Raw genomic sequence first — 15853 nt, forward strand, 5'->3', positions numbered from 1 at the left:
CCTATGACCCCTTCCTCAGGTTCAATTAATCTGCTAGAGCAGCTCACAGGACTTAGGAAAACTTTTTACTTACCATATTACTGGTTTATTATAAAAGGAAAAAATTCAGGAACAGCCAGATAGAAGTGATGCACAGGGCAAGGGATGTGGGAAGGAGCTTCCAAGCCCTCTCTGGGTTCACTACTCTCCCAGCACCTCCATGTGTCCACCAACCCAGAGGCTCACTGAAACCCATCCTTTAGGGTTTTCATGCAGGCTTCATTACATAGGCATGATTGTTTAAATCATTGACTGTTGGTGATTAATTCAACCTCTCCCCTCTCCAGAGGTGGAGGGGAGAGCTGAAAGTTCCAACCTTCAAAGCACTTGGTTGGTTCTCCAGGCAACCAGCCCCTATTTTTAGGAGCTTTCAAAAAGTCACCAACTTCACTAATGTAAACTCTGGTGTGGTTGAAAGGGGCTTGCTATGAATAACAAAAGACATTCATTTCACCTTTATCCTTCTGGAGCTATTTCAGGACCTGGGAACAAAACTTAAGTACTATAATAAAAGATGTTCTGTGGTTTTTACATAGGAAATTAGAAGGGTTTTAGAAGCTACGTGCTGGGAATAGTGGACAAAGACCAAATATATAGTTCATATTATAAATCACAATATCACAACACCCCTGTTGAAAATCAGTAGCCTATAAATCTATGTTCTAGACACTCAGTTCTATTCCACTGATCTATATGTCTATCGTTATACCAGTACCACACAGTATTGATGGCTATAACTTTGTAGGAAGCTTAGAATTCAGAAAGTGTGAATCTTACAACTTGGTTCTGTGTAAGGATTGTTTTGGCTATTCTGGCATTTCTATTTGACTTTGAGGGTTGGCTTGTCAATTTCTGCAGAAAACTAGCTCAATTTTGATAGCTGTTGCACTGAATCTGCAGATTAATTCAGAGAGTATTGCCATTTTTACAATATTAAATCATCTGGAATGTGTTTCCATTTATTTAATTGCTTTCAGCATTGTTTTGTAGCTTTCAGGATATGTCTTACACTTTTTGTGAAATACATTCCTAAGTATTTTATTTTCTTGATGCTGTTGTAAATTGAATTATTTTCTAATTTCATTTTGGATTGTTCATTGCTAGTGATTTTTGCATATGGATCTTGTACTTTGCAACCTTGCAGAACTTGTTTAACAAATAGTTTTTGGGTGAATTTCCAAGGATTTTCTATACACGTTTGCCATTTGTAAATGAAGATAGCTTTACTTATTCCTTTCCAATCCAGCTTATTTCTTTTTCTTGCTTAATTGCCCTGGCTAGAATCTCCAGTTAAATGTTGAATAGAAGTGGTAAGAGCAGACAGACATCCTTACTGATCTTAGGAAGAAAGCTTTCAGTCTTTTACCGTTAAGTCTGATGTTAGCTGTGAGTTTTTCATAGATCTTCTTTATCAGGTTGAGGATGTTTCCCTCTACTGTATTGTTGGTTTGCTGAGTGTTTTATTATGATAGGGTGTTGGATTTTGTCAAATGCTTTTTTTTTTTTTTTTGCATCAACTAAGATGATCATGTAGTTTTTGTCCTATTGATATGGTGTCTTAGTCCATTTGGGCTGCTATAACAAGACACTGCAGACTGGGTGACTTATAAACCACAGTAATCTATTTCTCATAGTTCTGGATGCTGGAAATCCAAGATCAGAGTGCCAGCATGGTAGGGTTCTGGAGAAGGCCCTATTTTAGGTTGCAGACTGCTGACTTCTCATTGTTCCCTCACATGGTGGAAGAAGGTGAGGGATCTCTTTGGAGCTGCTTTTAATAAGGGCACTAATCCCATTCATGAGGACTCCACCTAATCATCTGCCAAAGACCCCACCTACTAATATCATCACATTGGGAATTGGCTTTCAACATATGATTTTAGGGGACACAAACATTCAGGCTATAGCATATGGTATATAATATTGATTTTCATCTGTTTAACTGCCCTTGAATTCCTGAAATAAAGCCCAGTTGGTCATGATGTATAATTCTTTTTACAGGTTGCTGGATTCACTTTGCTATGATTTTGTTGAAGATTTTTTTTCTCTATATTAGTAAGGAATGTTGGTCTGTAGTTTTCTCTTCTTGTGATGTCTTTGTCTGCTTTTGTGTCAGGATAATACTGGCTTCACATAATGAATTGGGAAGTGTTCCGTCTTATATCTTTTGGAAAAGTTTGTGAAGGATTGGCATTAATTCTTCTTTAAATTTGGTAGAGTTCAACAGTGAAGCCACCTGGTCCTGCATTTTTCTTTGTGAGAAGTTTTTGATTACTAATTCAATCTCTTTACTTGTTATTTGTCTATTCAGATACCCTGTTTCTTCTTAAATCAAGTTTGGTTAGTGTGTATCCTTCCTAGGAATTGTCCCTTTCATTTAGGTTATATAATTTGTTGGCATTATATATCCCTTTTTAACATTTAAAATTTTTATAGATTACTTTTCAAACTTTCTGTTATTTTAGATTGATCTTTCCTCTAGTTAGTCCAGATTAGAAAGGTTTTAAAACTATATAGCCGTTATCTATGAAAGCAGCATGCTGGAAAACTAGCTTTTAAGAATCACTGACGTTTATTTTACATTTTGTCTTTTAGGATTGTATACTCATCAAACAGAAACATAAAAAACTATGAAGAGGAAATTCTCAGGAAAAAGATAGTGGAGAGTGGAGCACCACAAAAGAAATGTGACTTTAGTGTTGGAAAGTGTACTGACAATGATGGAAGGTCATCTGTAGGTAAAAGGTCATCTGATCATTCTTTTATGAAGCATGAAATTCCAGAAGATAACAATAAAGAGGACATTCCAGAAGATAACAACAAAGAGGACAATTTAATTTCCACTGGTGAGGTATTTTTTATGGATTTTTATAAAATTTTATAGCCATGAAAGTAATTATATTCTGATACAATTAGAGAAAAATGTACTTCACAAGTCAGCTCTACTGATCACTTTTTATAAGTAAATGAAATAAAAGTAAATGAAAGTCAATATAATAAAAATAAATGAAAGTAAATTATGGGTAAATGGAAATAATAATATGGTCAACTCCCAGTTTTCCTAAGTAATTAGAGATGGGGTTATTATTAAAAAATACACTCATAATTCATAATTCTCCTTTTAAGCCTCCATATATTGTCATCCTTATTCTAATCTACACCAATAAAAGCTTTAGCAGACTATAGAATCAATTCTGTTATAACACAATATATGCATTCCTTAAAAAACACCATGCAACACAAAAATCACCAATACATTTTCTCATGACACAAAATCACTGAAACTTTTGTCGTGGCACATTTTTAAAAGATAGGAACCTAATAAAAATGGTTAGCATAGTTTTACCCATGGTAAATGGTTCAGAAATGCGTAAGTACTACAATAAATGTGGCATTTGACCTTGAAAAACACCTCTAGTTTGTTTGTATAAGTGGGTGTCAGAAGCGTTGCAGCTTGTGAATTATTGTGAATTGGTGGAATGAGGTTGTCAAGGATATAGATATATATATAGTAGATATTCTAACAGGAAACTCGAGACCCCTGGATCAGAGAACAGACTGTTACTTACAGAGCATCTCAGCACCACTTCCCAACCCTCAGTCCCCACGAGGCTACGTGGTGAGGACCTGATGTTACCTGTCCTGCACGTGCAGTGGGATTGCACCATAGGAGGGGAACACCAACATTATGAGACTTTTATAGGCTGCTGGCAGATCTGCCCATCCTCCTCTGCAGAGAGAGAGACACCTTTACTTTGGAAGGTAAATAAATCTTCTCTGGTTAGGATAAGGTAGCTTCCGTACCCTAGAGTATAAGGAAATGGTTTTGAGGGGAGGGTAGTCTGAATCTTTCTGGAGCATCACATTATCTCTGACTTCTAAGACATGTTTGTTGTTTAACCATCCTTTATCCAAATTTGTCAGTGCTCTGCTCAGAAAGGCCAGACCATACAGAAGCACAAAAATATTCGTAGAAAATGGTCTCCCAGAAGTTGCTATCTGAAATCAGAAAGAAGTTTGTAACACCAGAAATGGGTAGGTGTGGGTGAACTGAGGTATCTGGTATATGTTTTAGGTGTTTGTGTATGTTTTGTGTATTCTTACAGGGCTGAGTTCAGCTTGGTGCAGTTCTTTGCATTGACCTAGTGTTTCTCATGGATTAGCTTGCACCTAAGAGGGAAAAATCAAGAGCACAGTGTCAGAGAAGACAAAGGAAGTTTCAAGGAGGGTGGCATTGACAGTATGCAATACTGCAAAGGAGTTAATAAGATGTGGACAAGCAAGTGTAAGATGTGGACAAGCAAGTGTCTTGTAAACCAGTCAACACGGAGGTTTCCATGGAGTGATGGAGAAAGTAGATGAAGGCAAGGGGTTGAGGGGTAAATGAGCTCTACTCACTTATACTCAAAACTTGTTTGGCCACTTTAATAGGCTGCTGTGGGACCATGCAGAGCTCTAGACTATAGGCAGGAAAAATGGGTATCAAATACCAGCTCTGCCAACTGCTCTAACTATGTGGCCTTGGGAAAGTCCCTTACACTCTCTGAGTCTTAGAGTCCTCATCTGTAAAATCAGTCTGTAACCACTTACTTCTTAGGACTGAGACTAAATGAGATAATTAAAAAATATGAATAGATCTACCTCAAGCCTAGAACAGGCATACATGCATGTATTCATTCATTCACCATAATGAGATACGGTGAACATACATAAAAGAAATCTAACTAAGCTTAAATCAGTTTGTTTTTACTGTTGTTGCACTAAACACCAGTAATAAAACTCTTTAGTTAACAGATACTTTCAAATACATCCAATTCTACTATAACACTTGTTTTCAAAACATGAGTTTGATCCAACACAATTGACATATTAGGGAACAATTTGGGCATATGAGACTTTTTCCTTTCCTTCCCTCTTGGTCACTCCTCAGTCTCCTTCACTGGAACTTCCTCTTTCTGCCCCTTAAATAATTGGTATTCTCCAGTTTTTTTTTTTTTTAACTTTGTATCTAACCATTGACTAGACATATCTGTCTAAATATACCTTAAATATCTCAAAATTTAACTTGTGTCAAACTGACCTAATCATCCGCTTTCTCAACCTGCTCTTTTCTTAAATACTGTATCAGTGTGAATTATATTACCATCTTTCTCCTCAGTTACTTTTTACCCTTCATTCGATTCATGATCATGTCTGTTGATTTGTCTCCTAAATATTCTTAAATACTTCTCTTCTTTATCCTCCTGCCATTTCTTTATTTCAGGAATTTGCTATTTTCCTTGAGAATTTGAACCCCAGCTGGTCACCAGGCCTCTCGTTGTGCCACCCTCCATCTCTACTGTACAGAACAACGGCCATCAATTGCAAGTGTGGTCATGGCACTTCCCTTATTAAAATCCTGCAGTAGTCTCACACAGCCTTAATATAAATCCCAGCTTCTTTCCCGTGGTGCAAGGAGATGTTGGGAACTGACTCCTGCCTCGAACACTGCTGCCTCCTGTCTTCACAACCCCTCATACCCCCTGAGCTCTATTCTTACTGACTTACTTGGCATTTCCTCCTAAGGAAGTATATTTTGCCACTTCTGTTCTTTTGCACTTGCTGTTTATTCCTGAAATGCTATTCTAATCATTACATTGAGTATCAACTTTGTGCTAGTTTTGAAGATTTGATAGTGAACAAAACAGATAGTGTTCCTATTTTGCAGTTTAGTAGGAGGTACAGTCAGGTAAGTTACGTACCAAGTGTGATAAGGACACAGATAGGGCACATGTAACCTAGGCTTAGGCCTTCAGGGAAAGCTACATGGAGGGAGTGATATCTGAATTGAATCCTGAAGGAAAAAGCAGAAGTTAACCAGGCATAAAGAGTTTAGGGGAGAAGTGTTCCAGGCAAAGGAAACAACATGGCTGGAGGCAAAGAGAACCAGGCACATAGCAAATTTGGAAAACCAGAAATGGTTTGTTGTGGGTGTAGGGTAGAGTAGGGGACAGGAATGGTCAAAGTAAGGGATGAACCTGGATATATAAGCAAAAGCCAGATAATGAAAGCCTTCTATGAAGGATGACTTTATAGTCTATGCCAAACTAGGATTCTTTTGAGAGTGAAAGATGAAAAATTATTATTGCTGTTGATAATTATTCTGGGGCAAGAGGCATTAATTGGACTGCCCCAGGCAAACCAAAAGATGTGGTCACCTTACTCATAAGCTATTTTAAGGAGTTTAGGTGGTACTATTTTGCAGGCTTAAGGAGTATGAACAGAGCAAATTTAAGGTAGAGTGGAATGATGACTTCAGGTTGTGGAACAGTTTTGGGTTTCTGTGATTGTGTTTTTGTTTTTGTTTTTCTGGGTACCACTTCTGACACCAAATGTGTGTGGTTTTTTCCACATACCAACCAATTCTCCTAGCACCAAATGGGCATGCAACAGTTCAATTCTGACAGTTAACTATCCAGAGTTAGCACAGACCCCACAGGTTAAGGACTTAGTCCTACAATATTACCCCCACTTCAACACAAGTGGAGTGCTTAGGCTACTGTAGGGGAGAAAAGAGTTCCTTCTACCCTCTTAGGTTCTGTGACTGGCCTACGAATTTAACTGAAGTAAGACAGATTAACACAAGGGGGAAAAATGTTTTTCATTACTTTCTTTTGTACCGGGAGTTTCACAAAGAAAGGAGATTCAAGAAGGTGGCCGGATGATTGAGGCTTGTATATCATTTTAGGCTAAATGAAAGAAAGGACTTTTGGGCTACCAGGTGATGGAGGCAAGTTATGGGAAGATGAGGGGAGAAAATGTATGGTGAATAAGGATTGTCTTGTTACTCAAATAAGAGTCAAGTGATGAGAATAGTAAGGAGATATCTTTACAAATGGAAATTTCCTTTACAAAAGGGAAAATTTGTACTTTTATTTTTAGGTAGTTAGGGGGATGTAAATAGCTTTTCCTGCATCTGCTCCTTCTCAAGTACCTTTAGCTCAAAATAATCCTCATGCCAAAGTAGCATGTTTTGGGGTGACATATTCTGGCACTTTTTACTACCCAGGCTTGTGCCCAGTGACTACAAATTCAGGAGTTCCCATGACCATCCTCCTCCAAGGTTCAATAATTTGCCAGAATGACTCACAGAACTCAGGAAGACATTTCTCTTATGTTTATGTGTTTATCATAAAAGATATAATTTAGGAACAGCGAAATGGAAAAGATGCATAGGGTGAGGTATGGGGTGGGGTGGGCAAGGACAGTGTACAGAATAAATTCCATGCCCTCTCAGGGTGTGCCATCTTTCTGTTACCAAGTCCAAGCTCACTCGGCTCGCCGCATGACAGGCCAATAAATCAGAGACGAGGTGTTGAGGCAAGGAATATGACTTTATTTGGAAAGCTGGCAGACCGGGAAGATGGCATACTAAAGTCTCAAAATAACCATCTTATCGGGGTTTGGATGCCAGTTTCTTTTATAGCACAGAGACGGGGAGGAGATGAGGAAGTAAAGTAAAAAGGCCATAAGTTTTGCAAATATCCCCTGGGATGGCCAGCCTCAGGGAGGGGATGTGTTAATTTCTTCTTTCTTGCAGCCATCCACCCGGTGGACAGGGTCCGGATGTTTCCCTGAACAAAGGCACTTTGGTTTAACATTCAGGCAGAGGGGCAGGGTTCCCTGAGGCAGGCCATTATGTATAGACAGTATCCTTTTAGTGAACAAAGGCAGTGGGAAGCAAGGGTTAAAGTCAAAGAAACATCCAATATGTAGTCAGATTTGGTTCTTCCCTGTTATATTTCCAACAAGTCAGTGTGTTCACCAACCCAGTAGCTCCCTGAATCTTATTCAAGAATTTTTATAATTCAATCTATAGCCCCCTTTCCCTCCCTGGATATGGGGGGGAACACTGATAGTTCCCACTCTTTAATCACATATTTGTCCTTTCTGGTGACCAGCCCCCATCCTGAAGCTATTTAGGAACACTACCCTGAATCACCTTATTAGTATAAACTCAAGTAAGACATTCCTATAATTTAGGAAATTTCAAGAGTTTTAAGCTCTGTGCCAGGAATGGGGGAGAAAGACCAAATATATATTTTTATTATACCCCACTGTGATGTATCAAGTTCAGGAGGCTATTTGAGTACATAATTGGGAGTTGAGATAGGTCATCATCTATCAAATTAGCTTGGTTTTCTTTTGAAAAGTTTCTAGATTTTCCCTTTGGGTCAAAAATTATACTCTGATCTTTGAATCATTGAAATGAAGACTATTCCTTCAACATCTCCCACTAATTTATGTGCTTTAAGTCTTCTATAGGAATATCTGCAAGTGGTAGGATCTGCCTCCTTCCCCTGCTTTATTCTGGTTGGAGTTTTATGTTTTTTCTTCAAAAATCTTTTTATGTAGTATTTGATACATTAATTTATTCAACAAATATTTATTGAGGATCTATGTGTTAGGACTATTCTAGGTCTAAGGGATACTTCAGTGACTAAAGTGGACTTCCAGCTCTTTTGGAGCTTAGATTCCAGTTAGAGAAGGTACGGTGGGGGTGGAGATAGACAATAATGTAGTAAAGAAGTTAGAAGGTGACATGCCATAGAAAAAATAGGACAGAGGAAGGAGGATTGGGAGTGCTAGTGATGGGAGTTGCAATTTTAAATGGGTGGTCAGAGTCAGCCTTGATTAAAAGGTGATGTTTAAAGAAAGATTTGAATCCAGTAAGGAAGTTAGCCAAGTGGATATCTGGGAGATGAGTGTTCAAGGCAAAAGAAATGGCAGTAGAAATATCCTAACATGGGAACATAACTTGCCATTTGGAGGAATGAGAGAGAGTTCAGTATGGAAATAAGCAAAACAGTAGACAATGAGATTAAAGAGGTAGTGAGGAGCCAGACGTGGGGCTTGATAAGCCATTGTAAGACTTTGGCTTTTACTCTAAAAAAAATGGCGAGAACCATATTGTTTTGAACTGGGATGGTGATGCCAAAAACTTGGCCTCTGTGCACCAGTGCCGAATCAAATCTTGGAGACAGAGTTTTAGGTGAAGTAGAAAAGAATAGCTTTATTGCTTTGCCAGGCAAAGGGGGACACAGCGGGCTCCTGCCCCTCAAAAACTGTGTGTCCCAACCTGGGAAGATTTGATGAGAGTTTTATAGCAACGGTTCAAGGGTGAGGTTGCTCATAAGATTAGGGTGTGTGCAGGGCCTGCACTCCTTTAATCTGACTTCAGGTGGTCTCCATATAAGCTTCTCTGGTTCTCTAGGCTATCAAACCATGACCTTCTCTCTGGAATGAGGATTGCTTCATCTTCCATTTATTGGGAGTTTTAGTTCTATAAGGGGCTCAAAAGATATTGTTCCTGCTCCAAGGCTGCACCATTGTTTCTTGGCTGCTCGGCCCTTGTCTCTGCATCCCCTCCCTTAAGATCATTAATTACTGAGACCTGTTCAAGGGCAAGCATTGCAGCTAGGCCTAGATCACAAAATGGCTTAGGCCAAAATGGGTTCTCTTATGTCAAGAAAGCCATTCATGGTTCTCTTTCTCCAGGGACCCCCTAACTTATCTGTTTACAGTGGTAGCAGTGGAGATACTGAGTAGTGGTTGGATTCTGGATTTCTTTTGATAGTAGAGTCAGTATTGGCATTCTGGTTTATAAATGTATACATTTGTAAATTGGTTAGTGGGAATATGTTCCTGGTGATCCATCCTCACCAAGTGTACTAACAAAAATTTCTGAACTGACAAAGCTATAGTATACAATTTAGTGTTTTTCTTTTTTTATATATGTACATGTTTTGTATTTCACTTCCCACTGCCTAAAGTGTGAATCTTTTGAAGTAGAGGTAGTTCTTAAAGTATTTATTTTCTATACCTCTCCATACTATGTATAGTACTAAACTCATAGTAAGTGTCCTATAAATCCCATTGATTTTAGTTGAAATTCTGTTGGTTCACAGATTATCCTAGCCATAAATCCATGAACAGGAACAGGAAAAAATTAAGTGGTGAAAAAGAATATCAAATTGGAAAATTTTCTAACTTTCTAAGTCAGATGTTCATGAAGTGGCTTCAGTTTTGGTATATAATTTTGTAACAGTATTACCTATGTTTAAATCTGTATCTATATTTAAATAGAAATATATATTTCAGAGCAGAAAGGATAGATGATTTTAAAGTTTCATTTTACTTTGAATTTACCACTTAAATGTTTCAGTCACTGTTACTCTCTTTCAGTAGCTAATTGAGATAACTGTGGAAAAACATTTTGCTAGTATTAGAATACAAAATGTTGGAATATATATACTATTAAAGAAACTATTTTTTTCGTCTTGTTTTTCTCTTTTAAAGATATTTATGACTTGGAACCTGCATCTGAATTAGGAGAAGATTTATTGAAGCTTTATGTGAAACAGTGTTGCCCAGATATTGATATTTATGTTGATGGAAAAAGTTTTAAAGCTCACAGGTAAATAGGCATGTGATTAATTTGGTGTCTTGGTTGTGACAGTAAAGTGTAAAAGGGTAGCTGTCTTTTTCTAGCACGGTGGTTTTCAAGCTGATTCACACAGGGTACAGGGGTTCCATGGTGATGCCTCAGGAGGTCTCTGACAGGGGAGGAGTTTGGACATTAGGCAGGATTTTCTATCTGCACATTCACACATGCACAGGTGACCCTACCCAGACACGTGCACATGCTCAGCTAGAGAAGATCTGTGCTGTGCATTGGGCATGAACCGAAGATTTTATTAGAAGAAAATATACTGTTGCCTAAAATAGGTTTGAAAGCCACTGTCACAGAAAATGTAATTAAATGCAATTTTTAATTTCACAGGCATTATGCTATTGAAAATGATTATTTCTACATGAATGACATGTATTTTCTCTGAATTCATTCTGGCTCAAAGTCTTTGATTCAAAATAGCCGATTCTCCTGAATAGCATGGATTAGGAGGTTTAATATTTCAGTGTACTTTTTAAAAATCATTTTTCTGCTGTAGAGTTGGGTTGCTTAGACATTCCAGGCTTTTAGAGTTTAAATTAAAGCCTGCTGCCTGTTTTGGTTAGACTCTTTTTTTGGTAAGTAACTAAAATCTGCTTAAAGAAAGAAAAGATGTTAATAAAAATACAGGTTTTTTTCTTGGAACTCAAGGGAAAGAGGTACAGCTGGCCTCATAACAGACTAGAATTGGAACCAGAAAGCTGAGGAACCCAGAGTTCTCCTCCCTATCTCTTTGTGTTTCAAAATAGAATGTTAAGTTATTCTGGTGCTGCAGAAGAGGAAGAACCAGACTATTTTTGCAGATGCAAGAAGCAGTCTTGTAGGTTCAAGGGTACACAGCCCTTAATGAAATTAGCAGTGAGTTTAGATTACAGAAGTCCACCAAGCCAAATAGTAGTGATGTTTGTACTCTCAGAAATCATACTGGTTTTGCCAGTTAACTGACTGTAGTACATTGCTAAACTCTAGGATTGCCAGTTTCCATTAGACTACCATTCAGAATTTGAACTTTTCTTTCTGGGAACATATGTTTTGTAAATATATATACACATTTTCCTATTTTTTATGAAATCTGCATTATGTATAGTAAAATACAGAGTGTGATACAGATTTATTCATATATTTTCCATATCATGGATATGTATTTCTCATATTTGGGGATATACAAATTCCCAAGTGGTGTGTGTGTGCACACGCACGCCTTTCTTTTTGGTTGGGGTAGGGGGACAGCACAATTTTATTTTTAGAATTAATTTACTTTGATTTTATTTTGTGCCAGATTTTTCTCGAAACCATATGGGCATCCTAGCAAAATTCTACCTATGGAGCCCTAAGGCTATTGTTGTCATACAGGGAAAGCAGGACGCAGTGATGATTTGCAGTATGTCCTCAAACAGTGTCTGTATTTGGCTTTTCCCTGTGTACTGCCTGACAGTGGACTGTTTAAGAGCTGGATCTAGAATATTAGGTTTGTATTTTAGGACAGCTCTTGCCCATATTTCTGGCTTATTTTGTTCACCTAGCAATAAAAAATAAATTTATGTTAACTAGAAGGGCAATTTCCTGAGAATGTGTTTCAGGAAGATCTGGCTTAAGTTTTCTTGCTTTGTTGTTAGTGCCCTTATGTGAGTTAAAATGGCAAATTCTAAATCCCAAGATTACCTTCCTATTCCAAACTTAAACATCTCTTTGTTTGTACATATTTACTTTATTATTCAGTTCAAAGAATATTATGTCAGTAGTTCAGAAAACACAGGCATACCTCGTTTTCCTTTATGGCACTTCACAGATAATTGCGTTTTTTACAAATTGTAAGTTTGTGGCAATTCTGCATTGAGCAAGTCTGTCAGCACCATTTTTTTCCCAAAAGCATTGGCTCACTTCATGTCTCTGTGTCTGTGAGTTTAGTAGTTCTCACAATATTGCAGACTTTTTCATTATTATAATAATTGTTATGGTGTTCTGTGGTCAGTGATCTTTGATGTTACTACTACAACTCACTGAAGGTTCAGATGATGGGTAACATTTTTTAGCAATAAAATATTTTTAAATTAAGGTATATACATAATGCTGTTGCACACTTGTTAGACTACAGTATAATGTAAATGTGACTTTTATATGCACTAGGAAACCAAAAGATTAGTGTGACTTGCTTTATTGTGGTGGTCTGGAACTGAACCCTCAATATCTCCAATGTATGCTTGTATCATGTAATATAATCTAAAGCCCAGCAACAGAACTTTCTGAATTATTTCTTGTTCTAGATAATCAATGTCAGCATTTATCCTAGTGGTATGGCTAAAAATCCGTTTGTAAAATGACTGCTTTAATTATATGTACTCATATATTTAATGATCAATGCAAGTACTCACAAAGACCTGGATTTATGGGCAGAATTACATTCAATTTAGGTCTCAAATTTTAGAACAGTTTAGTTTGCTAGTTTAATGTCCAAACTGGTATGGTAAAGAGATAGTTTCTTTTATTGAGTCACTGTCTTTCTCTTATGCTCAAGCTCCTTCTTCAAAAACATCCCTGGTATCCCAGTTCTTCCAAGATTATGTCTCCAGTTGCTAGTTGCTCTGTCCAGCCTTTCCCTTGATCTGCAGCCCAATACCTGGAGCCCTTTATGTGCTGCAGGACAATCTGATGACAATCACTTGCTTGTGGTGCTACAACTAAGCCAAAGAAATCATTTATAACTGAGTAGTTAAGAGTATGTGAACTACATATGGAGCCTGTCTGCCTGGGTTTGAATTCCAGCTCTACCATCTTTAGCTGTATGAATTTGGAGAAGTCATTTAACCATTCTGTGTTTCAGCATCCTCATCAATGATGGAGATTATAATAATACTCATCTTATAGGGTTATTATGAGTATTAAATTACTAAAAGCATTTAAGTACTTTGAACAGTGCCTAGCATTGTAAGTACCATATAAGTGTTTGCTATCATCATCCAGGTAATAGGCCTTTGATACGAGATTTTGTGTAGATGGTAGCAACAGTCTGTATGTCCTTTACTTACGTGCGACAAGGAGAGAAAGGTGATTTGAATCACTTGCATTTCCCCCCAATCCAAGGAGGAAAGGGATAGCAGTGGACCTCCAGGAAAGTCACATTTACTACACTGTTCTGTCTCTACACAGGCCTTTCCCTCTCCAAAGCATAACTTCTCCACCCTTCCCACATCTTTGTCCTTGCTTATCTCCAATACTTCTTCTCAAAGGAGAAACAAAGAGAGCTCTTTTTATTTGGCGGAAGAGAGGTTATAATAAAAGGACCCATTAGAGTTCATGGATCCCATTTGTTAATTATGTTACTACTTTTCTGAGTATTGCGTCCTGGAGTACTACAATCCTGTTGTGGATCTCTGTAACATTACGTTCTTTCCTGAATTGCTGTCAATCACCAGATGAATACCATCTGTATATTAGGCATTTCTCTCTATTTTTATTTCCTCCTGTCATCTTTAGCCTACCTCTAAGTACCTACCTTATCCACTCCACTGCTGATCTCCCATTTCATAGTGTTAATTATTATTCTAATGTTTTCTGAGTGAAATTGAATCTGCTATATTTTTAAACTAATTTATTTGTTGCACTTCAGTATTCCATAATTAAGATTCTCTTGGGCTTCTCTGGTGGCGCAGTGGTTGAGAGCCCGCCTGCCGATGCAGGGGACACGGGTTTGTGCCCGGTCTGGGAGGATCTCACATGCCGCGGAGCAGCTGGGCCCGTGAGCCATGGCCACTGAGCCTGCACGTCCGGAGCCTGTGCTCCGCAACGGGAGAGGCCCGCGTACCGCAAAAAAAAAAAAAAGATTCTTTTTTGCTGCTTTATTGAAAAAGCAGGGCAGTGATTCCTAATTTTAGCTTTGTAGCACTTAAGATCCTATATCCCTTCCAGAATACCTTTTTTTTTTCAGCGCCTGATATTGTAACATCAGACATTCATTCATGGGGTTAAAATGCTGTCAAATCTCCCTTTAAAATGTAGATTTCTCTGAATATTTAGTAAATCAGCACTGAGTCAGGAGATCAATGTCCTAGTCTGTGCCACATGACTAATTAGCTATATATTCTTGAGTCCATCAGCTGAAAACTTTTTCAGAAGTATACAGTTTAGTAATTCAGAAGTCAGTCTTTCTGGGTTTAGATTCTGATTGTACCATTTAATAATTATTGAGAAGTTACTTAATCTCTCCAAGTCTCAAATTCTTTATCTGTAAAAGAAATAATGATAGTAATTGTAGCATAGGATGGCTGTGAGGATTGAATCCGATAATGTACATAAAGCACTTAGCATGGTTCTGTGGCACATCGGAAGCATTCAGTAAATATTAGTTTCTATAAGTATATATTAGATATCTGGGAGGGAGGCATATTGTTGCTTTTTCTACCTTATCTTAGAGTGGAGGTTGGCAAACTATGACCCAACCCAAAGCCGGTCAGTGGCTTCTTTTTGTATAAAACAACAACTACAACAAAAAAACAAGAATATGCAACAGGGACCTGAAAAGCCTAATATATTTATATTGATGTTTACTATCTGGCCCTTTGCAGAAAAACTTTGCTGTTCCCTATCTTACTAGGATTGCCAAGAAGCTTTATGAAGTAATTGTAATAAAATTCCAGATTCCCATACAATAAAGTGGGTTATGAACGTCTTAATACTAATTACTTTATTAATGATAAATGGTCAACCCTGTCCACTTAAAAGGTTTAAAATAATAAATTAGATGTGGGAACAATAGAGAGAAAAGAGGTGAGATTCTTTGGTACCATGGGCCTTTGAGGGAGGTTGCAATGGGGAACCAAAGCCAAAGGTACTGAGCGCCTAAAAGGAAACAAGTCACCTAGAGTAGAAACTCCTTTACTGAACGTGACTAAATGTACTCTTCAGCTGTTCTCTGTAGAGCATGCTGACATGTTAGGCAGAACTCTCAAGGCTAGGATGTCATTCCCTAGTATACCTATAACATTTCCATTCCTTTTATTGAGCTTGTGTCTCCTGAGTCACTTGGGGTTATTCCCAAACCTGTTTGATGCCATTTGAATTTCTTGTTTTGATAGCATGACTTAATGACATATCATATAAACCAATGATACATGATGTATGAAAAGAATTTGTTGTTACAATGAAAACTAAAGTGAATGTTTTAGAAAGATTAATAAGGGAGGGGCACTTTTTTTGAGCATTTTATTTAACTTTTTAGTTTATATTGGAGTCTAGCCGATAAACAATGTTGCGATAGTTTCAGGTGCACAGCAAAGCAACTCAGCCATACATATACATGTATCCATTCTCCCCAGACTCATCTCGGGA

The 15853-nt window shown here is 37.7% G+C and overlaps 1 protein-coding gene across 1 annotated transcript in view; it reads left to right on the top strand.

Annotated features, from left to right (window-relative positions):
- Positions 1–15853, top strand: part of BTBD8 (BTB domain containing 8) — a 92213-nt gene that overhangs the window by 10843 nt on the left and 65517 nt on the right. The window contains exons 4-5 of the mRNA XM_032614335.1: positions 2635–2885; positions 10378–10495. Of these exons, the coding sequence (XP_032470226.1) occupies positions 2635–2885; positions 10378–10495 (369 nt within the window). The remainder of the gene's footprint in view (positions 1–2634; positions 2886–10377; positions 10496–15853) is intronic.

This window comes from Phocoena sinus, chromosome 1, assembly GCF_008692025.1.
Source record: "Phocoena sinus isolate mPhoSin1 chromosome 1, mPhoSin1.pri, whole genome shotgun sequence".
NCBI classification, from domain to species: Eukaryota; Metazoa; Chordata; class Mammalia; order Artiodactyla; family Phocoenidae; genus Phocoena; species Phocoena sinus.